This window comes from Pithys albifrons, chromosome Z (genome assembly GCF_047495875.1).
Source record: "Pithys albifrons albifrons isolate INPA30051 chromosome Z, PitAlb_v1, whole genome shotgun sequence".
NCBI lineage: Eukaryota > Metazoa > Chordata > Aves > Passeriformes > Thamnophilidae > Pithys > Pithys albifrons.
In genome coordinates, this window is record NC_092497.1 from 2,956,065 (window position 1) to 2,979,348 (window position 23,284).

At 43.7% G+C, this 23,284-nt stretch overlaps 1 protein-coding gene across 1 annotated transcript in view; it reads left to right on the forward strand.

Moving 5' to 3' along the window:
- Positions 1–23,284, forward strand: part of LOC139684523 (lipoxygenase homology domain-containing protein 1-like) — a 53,816-nt gene that overhangs the window by 21,125 nt on the left and 9,407 nt on the right. Inside the window, exons 5-6 of the mRNA XM_071580559.1 lie at positions 5,992–6,169; positions 11,304–11,489. Of these exons, the coding sequence (XP_071436660.1) occupies positions 5,992–6,169; positions 11,304–11,489 (364 nt within the window). The remainder of the gene's footprint in view (positions 1–5,991; positions 6,170–11,303; positions 11,490–23,284) is intronic.

Here is a 23,284-nt window from a genome sequence, read left to right on the forward strand (position 1 = left end):
GATGGGCAGGCCCTGGCACAGGTTGCCCAGAGAACCTGTGGCTGCCCCATCCCTGGAAGTGTCCAAGGCCAGGCTGGACAGAGCTTGGAGCAACCTGGACTAGTGGAAGGTGTCCCTGCTCAGGGCAGGGAGTTGGAACAAGATAATCTTTAAAGTCCTTTCCAACCCAAACCATTGTTTTATCATGCTATTAATTTAGAAGCTTGTGAAAATTGTGCCCATAGTTTCTATTTCTCTTAGAGAAACAGAGCACGGAGGATCTTCTAACTCCAGTGATATGTAGTGAACTGTATTTATTGGTTTTCTTTCCCACCTTCCCTGCAAAGGTAAACATAGCATTTGCATTCCCAAGCAGAGGGTGATGACAGGAGTGCTCTGGAAGAGGGGAGGAAGGATTTGTGTTCTCTGATTTGTATTCCAGCCTTAAAAACTTACGTAGCCTGGCGTGACATGAAAACTGATCGGAGCCCATTTCCATTTCTGTCAAAAGTGCATATTAAAACTGCATAATGAAATACTTGTGGGGGTAGTGCTAAACTCTCAGACAGATGGTTCACAGTTAGTGCTAACTAGCACAGTGAAATGAGAAGCTAGATTAAGCCATCAACCCCGTAATTAACCATTTGTTGCTCCATTTATCTACAGGATATTCTCAGTTTTCTTGTTCTATTAAACTAACAATAAATGATCTTTTTAATTCTCTTTGGTCTTTTGGTAAGCTGTTGCTAGTCATAATTTACACTGCTTTTAGTTTACGAGAAATAGAAATGCATAAATACCAATTAAAATGCTTGAATTATCAGTGATGCTGTACACAGCCAAAAGATTCAATTTACAAGTAGGCAAGTAGTCATATTTTTTTCTGTCTAGATAAAATACACTAAAATTTCATTCAGAATCTCAGCAAAGTAATGAAGTTGGTACTGAAAATTGAAACTGCACCTCAAGTAGCAATAAGTTTTAAATGCTGATACCTAAACTTCTACAGCAAACAAAACTGGATTAGAGATGTTCTGGGACAGAATGAACATTATTGGTCATTACTATGCACAAAAAGACATAGTGAAAGTTCTCCATCATCCACGAAGATGTTTCCAATCACACCACTTCTGAGAGAGACCTAGAATTAGGATGTTTTTCTCTGACATAATGCTAAATCCCATGTTCTTCCACATCAAACTATCGTGACACTGCTCTGAATTTTTGAAAAATTAGGGGAAAAAATCATAAAATCACAGGCTGGTTTGATTTGGAAGGGACCTTAAAGCTCATCCTGTTCCACCCCATGCTATGGGCTGAGCACCTTCCCCTAGCCCAGGTTGCTCCAAGTCCCATCCAACCTGACCTTGGACACTTCCAGGGATGGGACAGCCACAGCTGCTCTGGGCAATCTGTGCCAGTGTTTCACCTCCCTCAGCATAGAAAGAATTTTGGCTTCTAATTAGGAAACTTATCTAAATGCATACTTTGGAAACATCCTCCTGGGATTGCTGGTTCCTCTGTCCATGTGATCATTTCACCTGCTGCCCAGCGTCTTAGATATGAAGTTGAAAAGCTAGAAACAAGAAGGGATAAAACCTGTCTGAGTGAAATAGCAGGAATTATGAGGCTGTTGAATTCTGCAGAGTTGCTTCCCTCAGAATTTTAATGTTACTTTGTGCTGTCAAAGCCAGACAGATAAGAAGCTGCCTTAATGAAGCACTAATTGCATTGCATTCAAACGTCACAAATAATCCTGCATGTGGGACTTGGTCTTTATTCAGTCCTTTCTCCTTTGTATAAAGGAGATTAAGAGAATTTGAGAATTATTATTGAGAGTTGAGAATTATATAGCTGAAGCTGACTTTTAGTCTTTGCAACAGAGCAAAGTCTTTTTGTTTTACAGTCAGAGGATCCTGTTTTTAAGTGAAGAATAATGACATGCAACAGGAGCATAAAAAAATCTGTGGATGCGTCTTTAAGAATGAATTCTAGGATGTATTCCAGAGTTGAATTTCAGAATATATTTAGGTGTCACTGGGGTGGGAGACCCTGCAGAGCATGTTTTACATGGCATCTGGGAGAAGGCTAGGTCAGGGTAAATTGAATGGTCTCACATGTCAAACATTTCCCTTGCTGATACAGTGTGCAATTAATTTCAAATTGTTGGTTTAAAGTTCCTGTCAGCTACGGTATTTGCTCAGCCACAAAGCAAATTATCAACGTTTTATTAATGCACACTACTCCTGCTTTCTTTTCATTGTTCATAGGTGTTCTACAGCCCAGATAAGCTCCATGCATAATTAGTGAGAAAGTTAGAGGTAGAAAGCACCAAGGATATCCACAGCCATCAAAATAAGTGCCAGTAGCTAGTTTTTCTGAGAGGAACAGACAGAAAATAAATATAGTCTCAGCTCATCTCCCTGAGGTGTCTTTCTTGACCCTCATAATTGAAACCAAAATCCTGCATCAGTCTCTGTGTGTGGAACACCCACAAACTTCTCCCTGTGAGATGGGACTCATTTTCTGCTATTTGAGTCACTGAAAAACTCTGTGTTCAGCTTTCACCTCTTCTACCAAAACATTAGGCCCCCTCTGTAGTCATTGGGTAGAGAGACCCAAGAGACCTAAGAGAGGGAGAAATGCCTTGAATTGCTGTTTACCTACCCCCAGCTTGGGTAGGATATGTTGCTTCCCTGGGGGGTACTGAGATCCCACCACTGACCACAGGGGTGGCTGAGGTGATGTGGTTGGGCTGTTTGACCAGATACAGGGAGTTCATGACGGGTAAGTGAGACAACATACATGCGTTGTCACCAGGCAATCAGCCTCCTGCAGACTTCCTGCTTCCTCAGTGTCCCTCACTGTGATCACAGAACCACAGAATAGTTTGGGTTGGAAATCACCTTTAAAGGTCATCCAGTCCCATCCCTTGTCATGTGCAAGGACACCTTCCACTAGCCCAGGTTGCCCCAAGTCCCATCTAACCTGGCCTTGGACACTTCCAGGGATCCAGGAGCAGCCACAGCTACTCTGGGTAACCTGTGCCAGGGCCTCACCACCCTCACAGCCAAAAATTCCTTCACAGTATCCCATCTAACCCTGCCCTCTGGCACTGGGAAGCCATTCCCTGTGTCCTGTCCCTCCATGCCTTGTCCCAAGTCCCTCTCCAGCTCTCCTGGAGCCCCTTTAGGGACTGGCAGGGGCTCTCAGGTCTCCCTGGCACCTTCTCTTCTCCAGGTGAGCACCCCCCAGCTCTCCCAGCCTGGCTCCAGAACAGAGGGGCTCCAGCCCTGGAGCATCTCTGTGGCCTCCTCTGGACTCGCTCCAGCAGCTCCACATCCCTCTTACAATGTTGGTGCCCCAGGTCTGGAGGCAGCAGTTCAGATGGGATCTTAACCAGAGTGGAGTGGAGGAGCAGAATCCTTCCCTGCCTTATCCTGCTGCCCACAAAACAGGATCAGCCTGGGATACAGTTGGATTTCTGAGCTGATCTCCCCTGAGCACATGAAGCATAAAATGAATCTTTCTCCTGTGTGTGCCTCCCTGGAGCAGCATTCCAGAACGAGGAATCAGGGGCAGCTCTCTCTATCTGTGCTGCTTTCATGAAGCTGCATATGGATGAAATCAGACATCCTGAGTGAAGGGATGGGAATGGAAAGAAAGGGCATTTTACTCCAGCAGTTTTAGTTGCCAGATGATTTTTCCCAGACAGCATCTGGAGTGCTGGGCATGTGCTGGGTATTTGTGAGAGGTCTGATCTCTCTGTCTGGCAGTGCACTCCAGCTGACAACTCTAATCTGCTTCTACCCCCCACTGCTTTCCTGACAACTCCCTACAAGCTCTGCTCAGGACATTTTGCTACTAAAAGTGTTGCTGTCATTCCCAAGCAGGGCAGAGGTATTGCTGGCCGAACCTTTCCCAGAACGGAGTTTATGCATTGGGGGGCAGGTGTGTGTGTGTGTGTGCATTTTCAGTCAAAGTGACATTATTCAAAATTCAATTTTCCAAATTTTAGCCAAAGAAATGTGTCAGGGTTGGACACCTAAGAGGATGTAGACATCATTCATGTATCCTTGAGAGAGGACACTTCCTCCTGGTCTGTGCCCCAGCAGAGAGGTCACCAGCTAGGGTGGGGAGAGCTGATTTCTCCTTGGTTCAAAGCAAGGATGTGATTCAGTTATCTCTTGACTCGGAACAGTTTTTTGACCACAAAAATAATAGTGTCACTGGCTGTGAATAAGCAGTTTTTTAGAAAAGTGGGGCAACTTCAACAGCCAAAAATGTCCTGTTCCTCTGGGATAATGGTGCTCTGTTAAGAGTTCCTTGTTTAGCATCAGGCAGAGTGAAAACCCCAGATGAGCCTCCTACCCACAGAACCACTCAGTGCACAAATACTATGGGTTACTGCTTGGCTTCAGTGTATCTACTGCCCTCTTTAAAATAAACTTTTATGACCTGGAGCAATATTCTTTTGAACTGCTAGAGACTGCAGGAAATCTTGGCTGGGGTCAACAGGAGGCTGTGGATGGGACACCTGGAGTTTGAGGATGGAATTGAGTACATTTTATCTCAAAATAAGTTTCCTTAAGGTTTTTTTCTTAGGCTGATATATGAGAGTGCAGCAGAAGGTCACTGAGATAGATAGTCAAGGGGCTGAAGCACATGACACACTGGGGAAGACTGAGGAAAATAGCAAATTTGAGCCTTGAGAAGAAAAGGCTGAGAGGGAATCTAAGTACAGTCTTCGTCTGCTTGAAGGGAGGTTACAGAGACCATCAATCCAGACTCTTGATGAACAGCAAAAGGGCATGAGGCAATGAATGCAAGTTGCAATGAGGAAAAACCCTGATCAGATACAAGGAAAAAAATCTTCCCAATGATAGTGGGGCAACCCTGGGATGATGATTCAAGAGTGCCTGGGGAATCTACACTCTTAAAGATTTTCAGAAGTTAGTGTCTTTGCAGTTAGCCATGCTTGGAGCAGGAGGTGGATATACACATCTCCCTTTTAATTTGACATCTCCTATAACTCCATGACTCATTGCTCCCTAATATTGTCACACTTCTCTGACATGTCTGGGCTTGTGTTTCCATGGCCTTTACCAGCATTGTTTACTGATGCACTGCTACACTCAGGTACTCTATTTCTGTTAGATTGGAACACAAATGGTAATTTGCAGCCCTGTCTCCTCCCTTCCCTCCAACTCCCCCCAATTTAGTGAGAACTTACTGCTAGGTTTTTGCTGTAGGCAGGTGTAATGCCTTTCTCCCACCTGACTGATGCTCCACTGAGCCCATATTCAACAAGAGACATAAAGGTGTGTATTTTATTAGGTGTTTGTTGAAGTAACTCACTGACTTGTTCTGAATTCCTTCCCGTTCTGTTCTTATCACCACAGCATCTGAGCTCCTTCCATGACATGTTAGATAGTGTGACTAATATCTGTTGCATACTGTTTGTTCTGTCACCTTCTCCCAGAGGGAGAAGTGTGTGAAACATTAAGTTTTGCTGGCCTAATTTTATCTTGTGCCTTGCTTAAACTTGTTTGCGGTTGGTTTATATCTCTCTACAATGATCTCTATGTGTTCATACAAAGGAGGAAGGCAAAAGAAAGATGCTATGTGCTTCAAGGAGAGGTAGTGAAGTTCTTCATAACTGTTACTAATTTGGAGTTAATTCCATGCTGGCTCCCAGGAAAGGTCTGACTCCCTTAGAGATGAGCTTTGTCCCTTAGAGATGAGCAAATTTCTCCATAAGTTTTGCCCCTTGGATGAAAAGGTTTTATGATATTTTGGAGACCATTTCTCAGGACAAATCACCACACCAAATACTGTCCACAGGAGAGAGCTCCATTTATCCCAGAAAAGCTCAGTACAGGTTTTGAGTCTTTGTTCCACCACATGGCCAAGCCATGTTCTACCATGTCCTGCACTTTTATAGGTTTAGTCTTTGTCCTCATCCAAACAGCAGCTGAAGTAAGTTTCGTCCCTTGTTATGTCTCTTAACAGATCATCCTGAAGAACCTGACTAATCAAGAAGTGGCCACATTTACCTATGGAGAGTGGCTGTCAAAGCTGAAAAATGCCAATGGAAGCCTGGTGTGTGAGATGCCAGCTGTCATAGATGAGGAGCAGATGATGGAGGACACAACATACTCTCTTCAGGTTAAAACCAGTGATATTGGAGGTTTGTCTTTGGCTGCTACTTTATGACTTTTCTTGCATGAAGTTCGATTTTTAGCAATGGAAAACATCTGCTTAATTTGAAATTATGTTTTAAAAAGCATAATTTAACAATACTATGCTCGAAAACAACCATTTTGGCTCTATGTTCATCACAACAGTGTTATTCTGAAAGATTCATCCTCATCTGAGTTCTTGGCCTAACATCTTTAGACACAAGGTCTAAATTTGACTGTTCACTGCTTCCTCTGAAGACACTTCAACAGAAACTATTACCAGACCATGCTGCAATGGTCAGCAGCCACCTTTTTTTGGTTTTTATTTTTTTTTTTGGTCAGGCCCATTTATGTAGAGTGGTCAAAACTGGTGATTTTCAGTCGGCACTATCTACCTTGCCCAAAGCATACAGCAATAATTCACCCTCCTTTTCGAAGTGTGACCATTTATCTCAGGCTGTGAAAAACCATCCCTAAATGCATACCAGATAGAAGAGGTGTAACAGAGTATACAGAAAGCTGCAGAGCTTCCAGAGCCAAGAATTGGGATTTCTATGTCATATCCTGGGATCTCTGCCTCTTTTCATGAGAAATTCTGTCAGGCTGCTAGATGAAGGTTGCAGCCACAGACAGGCTGTCTTGTGCCAAGATGGGGCAACCAGACACTGTCTTGCAAGACACCTTTTATTGAAAGGTTAACCTTAGAGGGTATTCTGTCACACCAGTGACATAACCATTTCTTGACCTTGACATCACTTCTGGTTTTTCTCTTTATTACTTTTTTCCCCTGGATTTAGCAGTGGTAATTTATGCAGCTTGTGAAGTTTGATCTAAGAATATCAAAATCTCCCTGGCAGAACATCTTCATGCCACCTCACCATTTATTATCTATTTTCTCTGTCTGCTGCTTGTCTGAAAAACATATAGTGAAATACAAAAAACAAAAGACAGATAGAGTGGAAGATTTTTTTAGGTATCTGGCAATCCATCTAATATAATCATAGCTTTTGCTGTGACCTTTTTTTGTGAAATCCAGCCCTAACTCACACAGGTGATGGAAATAGAAATGAGAGTAGAATAGAAGATGACAGCAACAGTAGACAGATCTGCCCTTCCCATTGAATGAAGGATGACGGGTATTAATGAAGAAACATTTCATTTCATTATGAACAGCGACAACCAGTAGGAAAGAGAAGATTACAGGGAGGTTTCAGAGAGTCTGTTTGTGATTAGATCACATAGCTCACTGACATAATGCTGAACTTTATCCAGCTTATCTAAAGTGGGTACAAGTCATGAACCATCTCCCCCTTTGATCATTATGTATTCCACGATTACTCCTGGTTGGACCCATTCAGGATGAAAGGCATTTTATCCTTGACAGTTAGTTTAAACATGTTCTATCATCTCCTGCCACACTGACATTGTCTAGGGACAGCAATGCTGCACAGGGACTGGAATTAAGTGTGTCCATTTCTAGTTGTAATGTTTTTCTCTGCAACAGCTTTCAACTTTGCAGTGCATCAGAGTCACAGAGTAAACAAAAAAAATATAATTAAAAAAAAGAAAGCAAATCCATTTTACCTCTTTGTCATACTTCTTGTCTTAGTCCTTTCTGGTCTACACTGCCTCTGGTCAATTCTTCTGAAAGAGAAGTCTTCATCAGTGGTCTGGATAGTCCTTCTGGAGAGTCTCTGCTAGTCTCTGACTGCATGATGAAATTAGGATAGATAGCTAAAGTTAGGGAAAATGAATCACAACAAAAATACCCTGCAGCAAACTAGAAAGCATAAGCCATTTCCTCCTCACCACACACTCACATTTAACAACAGCCTCATTTTACTTTTACCCCAAACAAACCTTTGAGTCGCAGTTTGGCTTTCACAAAGTCATTCTGCTGTGATGATAAAGTAACATACAGAGGTTGTATCAGGGAAAGACTCTGCTCCTGCAAAGGTCAAAAATCACTTCTTTTCCACCACCAGCAGCACCTCAGATGGCAGCTCTCACACTATACATAGATAAGAAGTGAAGAAGTTGTTAGGGTATACATGTCCAAAGTCAGATGGGTAATCTTTGGTTAAAACTCAAGATCTTGATCCACTTTTGATCTTACAAGTAAAGCACAATCTCATTTTCTTGAAGGTAAGATTCACTGACAAATGCAATAGAGCCAGACCACCTGATGGCTCTTTCCATGGCACAGAAATGTCCTCACGGGTTAATTTTTATTTGCTGTATTCTACATGTGGGCACAATATATGTGGTAGTGCAGTAAAGATGGGGAATGAATAAATATTCCTTTCCCATTTTCCAAGCATTAATGAAGCATAAGGTTTTTATCTCTGCTCTTGTAAGATTAATTAGGGTGTTGTCAGCTCAGCTCCAACCTACAAATTACATAATTGAGGACAGTAGGTGTCAGTTTCTAGTGCCTTATCCAAGCCTGTTATGTCAAAAGAAGGACATTCTTTGGCCTCAGAAGGCGGTGACTCAAGCTCACAGTGTGTTTAAAAATTATGCATCTGCTCAGTAAGAATCATAAAATCATAGAGAGTTCTGTTGGAAGGGTCCTCTGGAGGTTCTTTCACCCATTTTCCTGCTCAAAGGGCTATTGCCAACACTGGGTCAAGTCAGCTAAGATTCTGCTCAGCCAAATGCTGGACATCTCTAGGGATGGTGATGCCACCACCTTCCCAGGCATCTGATCCAGACCTGCACTATGCTCCTAAGCAACTTGGTCTTTTTCTGATGCCCAACCTGAATGTCCCCAGCAACATCTGCTTGGTGTCTCACAATGACCCAGGAACTCAAACTGGCATTCTGTATTGAACATTGGGGACTTCCTGTTAGCTTGGATTCAATCCCAGTATGAATGTTACTGCTCTAACCTTTGGGTCACATTCAACTTTCCAGCATGTGCAGGATTTGTTGCAGCCCAGATGCACAACTTCTTATTTCTCCTTGCTGAATTCCATGGCATTTCTGCTTGCCCAGTTCTCAAGTTTCTGAAGGTCCATCTGGGTTGGAATTCTGGCATTCAGCACATCAGTCATTCCCACAGATTTACTGTTATCTGGAAATCTTGCTTGTCATTGTTCAGGGTGTTGATGATGAAGTTCAGTTCAGCCCTGTAGACCCCAGCACCGACACATAAGCTATTGCACTCATCACTGTTAAGTCTTGTGCAACCACAGTACCTTCATCTCTTCATTTGTCAAAATTTTTGCAGTTCCCAAATGTTCCTGGCAGTTTCCTGGAACTGACAACAACCAAAAAAATATCAGAGACCCAAATAGGTGAAATGTACATTGATTTAACATTTCTGTTCTTTACTTTCCCATCTCCTGCTAATTGCTTGTGAGGGAAATGTCACAGCATGGGACCTTCAAAAGCTTCTTCTTGCAGGGATGCTTTTGCTAAGAAACAGTTGGTTCTGTGCTTTTTGAGACCTGGCATTAATTAGGAGCCTGCTCCTTGCAAGGAAATGGACTTGAGTTTGCTTTGTTCCTCACCTCAACAAGCTTGGGGGTCATAAAAGGTACTGCCAGATGAACTGCCTGAATCCTTGATGGTCCCTCTTCCTACTTAAACCCTTACAAGGGAACTGCTGAAAATTAGCCCAAATTTAACATGGGAAGCCAGACGTAGCTTTGCCTTTCCTCTGTGTGATTTTTTTCTCCTCTTTTTCTTTTAGTAATTTTTTTCAGTCCTTCAGTAAGAACAGGCGTGATTTCTTCCTAATTGATTCCTAATTTAAATACTTGTCCTTTGGAAGTGGTAGCTTTCTCCAAAAGTTTACGGCACCTCCAACTTTGTCTCTGCATTGTGTTTGAATGGAGCTGTGGGAAATACTGTCCATGTGGCTTAAAGTGCATTTATGATATTCTTGTGTAATAAACAGCTTGGCAGGTGGTTAGAGTTTCAAAGCTGGGCTCTCTAACCAAGGGCAGCAGATGCTGAGTTTCTTTGTAAGACAGATTTGGGTCTGATGATCTTGTTTTTCTTCTCCGAAATTTAAGGGCTTTGGTTCTGACACAGGAAGGACAGCCTGCCCATGTGGAATCATTTTTCTCTCTATGAACCTGCTTTTTTATTATAGCTTTGAAAGTAAAATGCAATCATTTTGGTCAAATTATAACTAGTGCCAGATGAAAATGTAACACTGGCAGCTAAAATGTTCCTAAGGTCACTGCAGGTGATGGTTTGCCCTTGAACTCCCCAAAAGTTAGACAGTGTGTCTGGTTTCTCTGACAAAATATGGATGGTAGTAGACATATGAAATTCAGTGTCAGGTAATAAAGATCCTCTTAGAAATTTTTATTTTCCTAACATATACATAATAAGAAGCTGGGAGTTGGTGTGACAAACTATTGCATGAAAAGCTGTGACTTTTTTCATTAAATGCAGCATGGGCAATATTTTGAGAAACAGTAATGTAGAAGGAAGACCTGTGGGAGGGGAAAGTGGGCCACAAGTTGCCGTAGTGGCTTGTCTGATGATCCACACTTAGCTCTGAAATCCCTGTGCCACAAAACACTGTGAGAGCAGGAGAAGACAGATCCCAAGTGAAGCATCCTGAGTCCTTGGACATCTTGGAAGAGGTAGTGGGACGGCAGAAGGGAATGACAGTGAGGAAAAAGCACTCTGTCTCAGTGCAAAGCCCAGGACAATGCTTTGTAGCTATAAGAGTTAAAGTATGTTCTTTAACACTTTTGTAGATTATGGGATTCTGCTGGGTGAGTCACTTTACTTCCCAAACTACCTTGGAATAATGGAAGTTACAACACTGACGTCCTCTGAAGAGCATTGTGACTGACAGTGCTCCATCAGGAACAGATGTTCCTGCTTCCCATTGACACTGCCATGGTCATGGTCTGCACACCTTGATTTCAAGGGCAAAGCATCCAGCTCTGTTTGTGGGATGGGCTGGAACAGCTGGATTTTAGCTGGATTTAGGTATCCTCCCTGCAGAATCCTATACAAATCCACTGAAATGTTTTGGCTGTGCCTAGAGGAACATGAGCATCTCTACAGCCTCTTCCAGCCTCCCTTTGCTTCCTCCCCATGCAGTTTGGATCTGGGAGTCAGTCTGACTTAATAGACTAACTCATAATATTTTCCTTTGCTATCTCCTTCCAGGAGCAGGAACTGACGCCAATGTGTCCTTGATCCTGTTTGGGGAGTATGGGGACAGTGGGACCCTGGCTCTGAAGGAGTCCAACAAGTCTAACAAGTTTGAGAGGAACCAGATGGATGAATTCAGCTTCTCAGACATGCTGAGTCTCGGAGACCTCTGCAAAGTGCGGGTCTGGCACGACAACAAAGGTCAGGGCAGTGACTTGTGGGGTGGGAGAGGTCAGGACAACATTTTCACTTGAGGAAACACACCCTACTCCATGGACACAAGGCAGCCTGAGGGCACTACTCCCAGCTCTGCTGCAGGCTGGGTGGATTACTTGGATTTTACAGTGATCCTGGGTCCCAGCTTGCCTCTCTAGGCACACCTCCTTCATGCAGGTGTAGTATCTGCTCTAACGGGTTTCCAGCTTCAGTCTGAGCTCACAGCCACCACTGTAGCACAGGGATAGCTTCTCCAGAGCAAAGCCAGCCAGCCTGTTCTCCCAACACATGGACTCTGTTCATGCCATACCTTTCACACAGGCAGCATGGCACTTCCAGAGCAATTTATGCCATCGCCCTGACACCGACACATGAGGTAATGCAGCCTGGCATAACACAGTGAGCTTTAGAAGACAGAAATAAGGATCTGTGTCTGCCTTTATTAAGATCACTACATCAGCCATGAGTGTGCAGTGCCCTGCTGAGAGAGATTCTGTTATTTCCCTGCTGCTGGACACCCTGACTGGTGTCACAAACAGCAGAGCAGCGCTCAGTGCTGCTGTCACAGTCATTTGTGTTGTCATTAAGGCACCAGCAGTATCTTGTAACAAATGCATCATTGACACTACTGTGGTGACATCCCATCCCATCCCACCTTCAAGTGAAAGAGATTATATTGCATTAGCAATGGCTTGCTCTCTGACAGCCAGCCCTTGCTGCTCCAGCCCAAAGAGGAAGCTCAACAGCTCCCACAGACTGACCTGGGTCGCTCTTAACAAGGCTGTTTGGGCAGTAATATTTGTCAAAATCCAAGGAGGAATGGTATCAGGACTACTCAGTCATTACCTGCTTGTACTGAGGCAGCGAGTTATGGTGGGATGAGGTTTTATGTCAGTATGGATGTGCCCTGGCCATCATCCTCTTGACTAATCCAGGTTGTGGCAGATGGGAAAGGCTCCGTCCCATGCAGTATTAATTTTAAAAATGCTACCTCTGAATCAAACTTTCCCACTGGAAGTTTGCCTCTTTATTTTTATTAAAAAAAAAAAAGAAAAGGAGAGAAAGAAAAGAAATCTTATTGTAGCTTCTGTCTGCTGTGAAATATGGGAAATACAACCATCCACCTAACATGAATTGTTTATTCCCAGACACTCCAAGCTTTGAGCTTGGATTTATCACTCCCATAACACAGAGCAATTTAGTTGATTAAACTGTGTAATATCATGTTTTATAGCTGATGCTGAATGCAGTAAGGGAGTTGCTTTCAACTGATTACTTTGCCAAAACACTTATTCCTTGGATCTGCAGTTTACATGCAGTTATGGAAAAGACTATTGAAACACTCATGACAGTTTTGGGTTAGCAAACAGGCATCTCTGCAGTTGCAAGGTTGGTTCAGATGTCCTCCTAATAGCAGCAGGAAGTCAACTTGAACTTGCAGATTTGCTTTCAATTACCAACTAAAATATATATAAAAGAACATTTTTCTCAAGAGGCATCATGGCTCCCTGGTGACTGGCCGTGCTGACAGAATGAAATACACCCACCAGAGCTGAGCTGGTCCTTAGGGCTCAGGAACACAAACAGCCTGGGATGTAGGAAGATGAGAACTGGGTCAGACTGAGGGTCTGTGAAGCCCAGCAGTTCTTTCCAACAGCAGCATCTCTGGGTGCCTCAGGAAGAGGAGGAACTGAGCACACAGTGTAGTCCTTCCACAATCCCCTGCATCTTGCTATGCATCACTCAGACCATCTGAACTGGGTATCATTTTTGTCTACTAAGTACCTTTCAGTGAGTTTACTCATTCAGGTTCTTTCTCAGGCTCATCAGGAGACACTTAGCACCCACACATGGCGATGAGTGCCATGGGTCTGATCATTGTTGCGTGACAACTGAATCCTGTTAATCCAGGTAGTTTTCTTGCCTTTTCCTTCTTGCACAAGTGATTGTGGCTCACCTTCGCTGTGCCACTGATGATGCTGTTGATAGAGGTTGGGCAGTCAACCCTTTGCAGCTGGGCAGTGGTAGTTTCTAGCTGTGTGCTGTTGGTAAGTGGCAAAGGGAAGTAACAGAGTTTAGCCTTAGGCTAAGCAGCAGATAGGCTCCATTAGCTTAAATTTGCTGTGGGCTAAGAACATGTACCCAGATAGCTGCCACAAGTCATCTAAAATAGTAATCTATGTGTCCAGAACCTGAAATATGTATATAAATACACATTTGAACCTCTCATTCTCTTTCCTTATTTCTTCATAACACTTGTTTCCACTTGTAGGTACTAGTTTTTACCAGATGTGGCTAACTGCAGGGTTAATTTAAGCCTTGGACAAACAACACACTCAGGTTTTGTTCAGCAAAAATGTTCAGCTCTTTTCCTGCAGAAAGAAGGAAAACTGCAGTTTAAGACATAACATATGTTGTCTACATTGTTCTTGCATTAGTCATGTGAAAGGCATATCCTATCCAAAACTTCACACAATGCAGCATGACAGTTTGTTGGGTGGGCAGGGTATTTATTACTGCTGGTATCCCAGGATATAGCTATCCTTTGAATACATGCCTGCTCTCCATACATAATTTAAATAAATTGGCTGCAGCACTGCTTGAAGTTTCAGGCTCTACTTTTTGGAAGGAGTAGTGGGGTCAGTGGTCAGGGTATATTTTTTGTCAGATGCATGGGGGATTTTGGGTATTAAATAAAAATATATTGTATTTGCCATTAATTTGAGGCATCGGAAGTTAATAATTCTTTCTGTAGGATTTTTTTTGGTTTTTTGGACTAAGTGGTTGTCTGCCCATGGCCTGTGGAAGGTTGGGCCTCACGCTGGCCTGCCCCATTTCTCTTTGAATATAGAATACATGGAACATGACTGATGTTCTTTTTTCTATCTTCTAAATAATCAGTCTCAATCATAGAATTATAGAATGGTTTGGGTTCGATGCAACCTCAAAGCCAATCTTGTTCCAACCCATGATACCTTCCAATAGCCCAGGTTGCTCCAAGTCCCATCTAACCTGGCATTGGACAATTCCAGGGTTAGGGCAGCCATAGCTTGCCTGGGAAATCTGTGCCAGGGCCTCCCCACCCTCACAGAAAATAATTTCTTCCCAATATCCCATTTATCCCTGCCCTCTGGTAGTTTAAAGCCATTCCGCCTTGTCCTGTTTCTCCATCCCTTGTCCCAGGTCCCTCTCCGGCTCTCCTGGAGCCCCTTTAGGCACTGGAAGGGGCTCTCAGTTCCCCCTGGAGAACATCCCCAGCTTTCCCAGCCTGGCTCCAGAGCAGAGGGGTTCCAGCCCTTGTAGCAGCTCTGTGACCTCCTCTGAAATCTAACATGTCCTTCTGAAGTTTGTGACTAATGACAGCATCCCATTAGGTGCCTTGAGCATTTATGGGCTAGTTAGAGGGAATACTAACCATCACAAGACTTTTTCTTTCAGTCATCTCCTGGTCCCATCAAGAAGTCAACAATTTGCCCATGTTTCAGAATAAAATACATTTAAATGGAGGGGTGGCTTTATATGTTAGAGAGTCTCTTGACTCTGTTGAAGTTGAGGTCAGCAGTGACAAGGTTGAGTGCCTGTGGGCCAGAATCAGGGGCAAGGCCAACAAGGCTGACACCCTTGTGGGTGTCTGTTACAGACCGCCCAACCAGGATGATGAAGGGGATGAATTATTCTACAAGCAGCTGGCAGATGTCTCAAAATCTCCAGCCCTTGTTCTTGTGGGTGACTTTAACCTGCCAGGTATCTGCTGGGAGCTTCATACTGCAGAGAAGAGGCAGTCAAGGAGGTTCCTGGAGTGTATAGAGGACAATTTCCTTCATCAACTGGTAAATGAGCCTACCAGGGGGAAGGCCCTGCTAGACCTACTGTTTACAGAGAGGGGCTGGTAGATGATGTAGTGGTTGGAGGCCACCTGGGGCATAGTGACCATGAAATAATAGAATTTTCAGTCCTCAGGGATGTAAGGAGAGCCACCATTAAAACCTCTACCTTGGACTTCCGGAGAGCAGATTTTGGCCTATTCAAAGAACTGATTCAGAGCATACCCTGGGAAACAACCCTTAAAGGCAAGGGGGTCCAGGAGGGATGGACATGTTTTAAGAAGGAAATTTTGAGTGCACAACAACAGGCTGTCCCAGTGTGCCGAAAGGCCAGCCGGAGGGGAAGACGGCCAGCTTGGTTAAATAGGGAGATTCTGCAAGAAATCAGGGATAAAAAGAAAGTTTACAGACTATGGAAAAAAGGGCTGGCTACTTATGAAGAATTTACAGATAGAGCTAGGTCATGCAGGAAAAAAATTAGGGAAAGAAAAGTGGAATTTGAAGTAAATTTGGCTATTTCAGTTAGGGATAACAAAAAGTCCTTTTATAAACACATTAATAACAAAAGGAGGGGCAAGGAAAACCTCCATTCTCTGTTGGACTTGGAGGGAAATATAGTTAAGGAAGATGAGGAGAAGGCTGAGGTACTTAACACCTACTTTGCCTCAGTTTTCACCAGTAAGACAGGTGGCCCTCAAGACAACTGGCCTCTGGAGCTGGTGGACAGGGAGAGGGAGCTGAATACCCCTCCTGTATTCCAGGAGGAAATAGTGACCGACTTACTGAGCCAGCTGGATCCTAACAAGTCTATGGGACCAGATGGGATCCATCCCAGGGTGATAAAGGAGCTGGCAGAAGAGCTTGCCAAACCACTCTCCATCATCTTCCAACAGTCCTGGCTCTCTGGGGAGGTCCCAGATGATTGGAGGTTGGCCAATGTCACCCCAATCCACAAAAAGGGCTGCAAGCAGGACCCTGGCAACTACAGGCCTGTCAGCCTGACCTCTGTGCCTGGCAGGGTTATGGAGCAGATCATCCTGAGTGCAATCACACAGCACCTTCAGGGTGGACAAGGGATTAGACCCAGCCAGCATGGGTTTAGGAGGGGCAGGTGCTGTCTGACCAACCTGATCTCTTTCTACGATCAGGTGACCCACCTGGTGGATGAGGGGAAGGCTGTGGATGTGTCTATCTGGACTTCAGCAAGGCCTTTGACACTGTCTCCCATAATATACTCCTGGAAAAGCTGGTAGCCCATGGCCTGGACAAGTGTACCCTCTCCTGGATTAAGAGCTGGCTGGAGGGTCGGGCCCAGAGAGTGCTGGTGAGCGGAGCTGCATCCAGCTGGTGGCCGGTCACTGGTGGTGTTCCCCAGGGGTCTGTATTGGGTCCAGTCCTGTTTAACATCTTTATTGATGATTTAGATGAGGGGATTGAGTCCATCATCAGCAAATTTGCTGATGACACCAAGTTGAGAGGGAGTGTCGACCTGCTGAAAGGCAGGAGGGCTCTGCAGAGGGATCTGGATAGACTTGAGATATGGGCTGATTCCAATGGGATGAAGTTCAATAAGGCCAAGTGCCGGGTCCTGCACTTTGGCCACAGCAACCCCCTGCAGTGCTACAGGCTGGGCACAGAGTGGCTGGAGAGCAGCCAGGTAGAGGGACCTTGGAGTACTAATTGACAGGAAGCTCAACATGAGTCAACAGTGTGCCCAGGTGGCCAAGAAGGCCAATGGGATCCTGTCCTGTATCAAAAATAGCGTGACCAGCAGGACCAGGGAAGTGATCCTTCCCCTGTACTCTGCATTGGTGAGGCCACACCTTGAGTACTGTGTTCAGTTCTGGGCCCCTCAGTTCAGAAAGGATATTGAGGTGCTGGAGCGGGTCCAGAGAAGAGCAACAAGGCTGGTGAAGGGACTGGAGCACAAGTCCTATGGGGAGAGGCTGAGGGAGCTGGGGGTGTTTAGCCTGGAGAAAAGGAGGCTCAGAGGTGACCTCATCACTGTCTATAACTACCTGAAGGGAAGTTCTAGCCAGGTGGGGGCTGGTCTCTTCTCCCAGGCACTCAGCAATAGAACAAGGGGGCACGGGCTTAAGCTCTGCCAGGGGAAATTTAAGTTGGATATCAGAAAAAAATTCTTTGCAGAGAGAGTAATCAGGCATTGGAATGGGCTGCCCAGAGAGGTGGTGGATTCACCATCCCTGGAGATTTTTAAACACAGATTGGACGTGGCACTGGGTGCAATGATCTAGTAAATGGACTAGAGTTGGACCAAGGGTTGGACTCGATGATCTTGGAGGTCTTTTCCAACCCAATCGATTCTATGATTCTATGATTCTATAAATGCCTTGCCCAATGTGGCTACTTTGCCATGCACTGCAAGTCATAATCTGTCTCTGTCAGTGAAGTCTTGCTGCAGTGGTTTTGCTTCCAGTTCTCATCCCACTTTTGTTTATCCTTTCAGTGCAATTTGACTACAGTGGGGCGTTGAAGTTGAAGAGCGAGTAATTGCCATGGCAAAGACTGTCAGGAGGTCTTTAAATTGCAGCCACTGTGTTTGCATCCTCTGGAAAAGCATGTCAGTTTTATGGCCCCAATGTAATGCTTTTAAATGCTATTTTACCCACAAAAAAGCTGCTGAATTGCATCTCTGCATGAGACATAAAGGAGGAATGAAGCCCCCATCTAGTTTCTCTAACTTCGGTAAAAGTGACTGGGGAGGAAGTCATCACTCATTTGCAAACAGTCAGTTTAAAGACTTCACAACTGCAATTTCAAGGAACTTATTCCTGATTTTTTTAGAGCTCACCAGTGAGATTCTGGTAAGAGCAAAGCACTGTGGATGAAATTTAGTTTTAATTTTGCTCCATGTCTTTTTATCTTGCCCCTGTTTACTTTGAGATACTGGTGTTCGACCTAATATATTTAGACTCCCTGAGCAAATTTAATCGCTTCCAGACTCCCCATCTCCCAATCTCAGATAGGCACTATGTATTTTCTCATATCTCAGTTCATTTACTTCTACATTTATGCAAGATCAGTATCTGTAGGTCTGCAGAAATGTTGGCTTTCTAAATATAGGCCTCAATTTTTTCTCTGCTATAGGGACTAAAGCACCATTCTGGAAGAATAGCACAAAGTTTCTCAGTACCTCAGTGATCGAATTATGTACCTAGAAAAAGCTTTTTTTTTTCTCCCTTCTTTTTTTTTTTAATTTTTGTTGCCTTTTTCTCCATGAAACAAGGAGTTATGGGAAATCTGGACTTAGCTTCCTCATCTGCCTGAATAGATTTGAGCCCAGGTGATAAGCAGTCTGTCTAAAGTCATTAATTTCAAATTCTTGATTATCTCAGTCGCCATCAACCAAGGAGAGCCAGGAAGAGTCTAATTATAGATGAACTAGACTTTTCTGTAGGAGCAAAGACAGAAGTAAATAACAAGGTTTTAAAACCCAAATTCTTCTTTCACTCAATAGAGCCATTCTCTCATTTACACCAACTGCTAAGGCATTGTCTAATTGAGTTTTATATAGTTGTACTGCCCCAGTGACTCCTTCTTGGAGGCTCCTCCACTGGAGAAAGTATCTTATGACCCTTCTTGATCTGAGCTCAAATCAAACCCATTTGTATATCCTTGATTTTCCTTTTCTTTCCCTGAAGGAACTACCTTTTTAAGGAACAGTATCTTGCCTCAGATGTTAAATAGCTGGGGCCTTGAACTCACAGCCCGCAGCTTTTCCAGAGATATGTACCTGCAATTCATGGATATGATTCCAAGCCTTTTGGGCACTTGTAGGCCATAAATTATTTTAAAAAAACGTAAACACCTAAAGAACTGACGTTTTTAGCCCTTTGTAAGGATTTACTCAGCTATCACACTTCAGAAGGGCTTTTCTAAGCCCACTTCTTGGCTCTTGACTGTTACCTCATAAACTCTGTTGATCCTTGGGGCAGATTTGTTGAATAGTTTCTGCTTTAAATTAAAAGTGAGAGGAAGAGAAATAGGTGTTTTAAACTGCCCAAGAAGAGGAGAGTCCATCATCCTCCCAGTTTTGCTGGTGGTTCAGTACAGAGGAAGACAATGCCAACTCCTGCATCTTTCTGCATGGATTGAACTAAAAAACTTAGGACACAAACGAGCAAGCAAACTGCAGTGTGCCAGCAGCTGTGCCGTGGCTGATTTAGTCCTTCAAATTGCCCAAATGTGGTCTCAACACCTAAGAAAATCCCAGCAATAACCCACGTACATGCCTTACACCTTCCTTTCTCTTCAGTGTCAGGATTTTTCCTTACACTAAATGGGGTCATCACAAAGATAAAGATTTCACCCCTGTGAGGGTGGTGAGGCCCTGGCACAGGTTGACCAGAGAAGCTGTGGCTGCCTCATCCCTGGAAGTATCCAAGGCCAGGTTGGACAGGGCTTGAAGCAACCTGGGCCAGTGGAAGATGTTCCTGCCCATGGCTGATGGGAGTTAAGCCTACTTTCAACCAAACCATTCTGTGATTCTATGAAAGATGTGCTACAGGCATTACAGCTTAAGCAGAAGACACTGCAAAGGTGTCACAGTGCAGAGCTGAAAAAGTATATCTTTTTTTAAAAAAGATGTAATGAATTAAAATAGCAGACTTGGAGAGAAGTCTAAGAATTGTTGACCTTGTACATTCATTCATTTCTTTCCAATCTCCTGAATTGCAGAACCTTTTACTACAAGATAGAAAAAGCCCAAAAAGCCAGATGTAGCTGTAGAATTACCAGTTTTGTAAAAGCTCTTTTCTACAAACTTCCTTTGCTCCTATTGGGGATAAATTATCCTGCACTCTTGTTAAATGCTTCTTTTTTTGCATCAAGTATTCTCAATAAAACACAACATTTATTTCAATCACAAGAATATAATCTGAGAAACTGTTCTATCTTCACTCAGACCTGCTAAGTGCTTTTGCACAGGCATAGTTCATCTTCAAGATGCACTGGAGAGGATTTCTGAGGGTAATTTATGGGTGATTTTGACCTGAGTCAAATATTGGACTGAACAAGTTGCATAGACACAGAGAAGAGGGAGGCAGGGGACCCATTTTCTAAAACTGCCCCAAGTGTTAATCTTTTCCTTTGTCAAAGGTTGTGAGAGATTTTGCATTGCCTGTCTGCTCTAATGAGAAATGCTGTGGTGTGAACTAACATGATCCTAAAGAAGAGATATACAAAATGAATCTATTTTTATTCTACCACTGGCTTGCTGAATGACCTTGTGTAAATCACATCCCTGTACCTCATTTTCAATTATGTAAATTAGGGATAAAAATTATTCACCTTCTTAAAAGTGTTTTGAGATGTACTGAGGCACAGCTAGATGCTATGATTTTAACACCTCACAATTAACGCTCCATATCCAGTGATTTGATGCTGCTATCAAAACTCCCACCACTTTCTGGGTGATGTATCACTAGGTGGGGTTTAGGGATGGATGGTCACTTAACCAGGCAGGGGATAAATAATTTCAGAGGATGCAAGGCTGGTGGACTGTCTTTGCAATGGTCATTACTTCATGTTTCAGAAAACATGAAAATTTAAAAAAATAAAAGTCAGTTAAGGGGCTGAGCAATGTTGGTTGATGGTTATGAATGTCTCAGCAGCAGCAATTCCTCTCTGGCCCCTGAGCACTCAATGTCCCAAGCAGGAGGAGTTTTTTACTCCCATGGAAACATAAGCATTGTTAATGACTACTATTATCCTTGATCAGACATCAACTGCTTCCAAAACCAAACCAAAAAAGATCTGCTACAGATAGATAAGGGATAGAGAGGATAGTCAATGAATATGTCTGCAAAGAGTGGACATTTCCATGGACATGTGTGTATCCAAGGTTGGATGTGGTTCTGCCAGCAAATTTGAACCTCCTAGCTCTTTTTTGGAGGGAATAGAGACTATTCACTAAAGCAAGGTCAGGAACCAGGTGTCTGGTGAGCAGTGAATCCACCAGACTCATTTCATTTTCTTTTCCCCCTCCATCATCCCACGTTTCTACAGATGTCAAAATAGCTTAATATTTTAGGGGCGAATATAGGCAAGTGGTAGCTGCTCCCAAGAGGGCCAAAGGAAACTTGTGGTGCTGAAGGTTGGGCTTTCAGTGGAGTGGAGCAGTAATGTCATTATCTGTGTTTCATCTACCACTTCCGAAGTCAGGCTCAATTGTGCTAATCACTGCAGAAATGCATGACAAGGAGCTTACAATCCAACCTGCCCAAGGTCAGGAAAACACAGACTTTCCACACCACCTGCGAAAAAAGCAAAATGGCCCTGTGAGGACTTTTCAGATGAACACAAAGGTCAGCATCACCCAGTGGCCAGCCTGGGCCCCTTTGGGAAGGAGGATAAATGGGACAAATAACTGTTCTTTTGGATAAGCACATTTGGGAAAGAGAATGCATTTCACTACATCACACTAAATTATACAGAGTCAAGCAAGCAAAGTGATTCTTTTTTCCCCCAAAGCTCTTCTCTTCCTCTAATTACATTTGAAATGTTTAGCATGCTATTGAAAATGTCACTTCCAGCTGCAGACCATTAAGGAGCCTACGTGGCACTGCCACGGGTTTTATTAGGGCAGGTTTGCTGCTGCGGGTTTCAATGGCTGCAAACACAGACCTGGAGTGAAATACCTTTTGTTACAAACGTTGAACACTTGTTTTGGTGATAGGGGACTTTTCACAAAGGCACAGTGCTCACCAAATTATTGTAAAGACCAATACCTGCATAATAGAGCATGAACTGCTCAGATACATGCCATTTCTTCCCTTCTACCTCAAAACACTAATGGAAACAAATGTAGTGGTCCTGGTTTGCATTGGAGTCACTGCAGAAAAGCCCATGATGCTCTCCCAAGGCATTTGTGCATCTCTTTTTTTTTCCTGAGCCCTTGTTCTCCTGGTACTGTTGCTTGAGGTGTCAAAGGGATACAAAAGGGTCTACTCTGGTTTTCCTGCAAGCCCCCGAAGCTGAGTGATGGAACAGCTCTGCCTTTCACAGAGAAGCAGGATCCACCTTCCAACAGTGTCCAGGGGAAAGGCAGATGAGACATCACTGCAGGGATCCACCAGTTTCTCCTGTGTGGCCAGGCTGTGTGAGCAGTAGTCAAGAATTGGGAAGGTCCTTTCACCTTGCTATACTCACACCACTTTTCTGACTCCTCTTTCTCACTCCTTCACTGACGCTGCTCCATAAACCAGCTTGGATTGAGGATTTGATGCCTCTGGGTTTACATCCATATGGGATGTAGTTTCCTCTTCTATTATTGCTTTGGTGCTGAAATGTCTCAGAGCCCATTGCTCTGCAGAAGTCACACGGGACCAGAAAGTGTAAACAGGGTAATACCCTGAAACCAGGATTTCATGACCTGGAGAGTGGTTCTGCAAACATGATTTGTTCCCTTTCCACTGGTGTGATCCACAGCACACAGAGCCAGTCCAGCAGAGGGAAAGTCTCACATTTAGACTTGAAGCATCACTGTCTTTGCATTTTTTTCAAGATCAATGCAAAAAGAAATTTAATATATGTTTCCCCAGCCTGAAACAAGAGAAAAACAACATCTTTTTTGGTAAAGCAGAATAGTTTCTTCAGACACAAAGAAAACCTTCCATTTCCATATCAGCTTTTAAGTGGTGTTTAGTTCTGTGGCAATGAAACACTTGATGTGACACCTGGCACAATGAGACATGGATAGGGTGGAAAGATGTGCTCCTCTGGAGATATCCATTACAGCTTTCACCTGGGGTTAACCATTTCACTTGAGAAATGTAAAGTAATATGAGGGATTCTTCTACATCTTCCAGGTCTCCTAATATAATTGAAGTTGCTAACCATCAGGAATGAAAATGAGAAAAAAAGAGCAAATTCTAGTGAGAGGGAAGAGAATATTTTTCTTTAAAGCAGCCAGTGGGGTCTTTTGGGGCAGCTGCA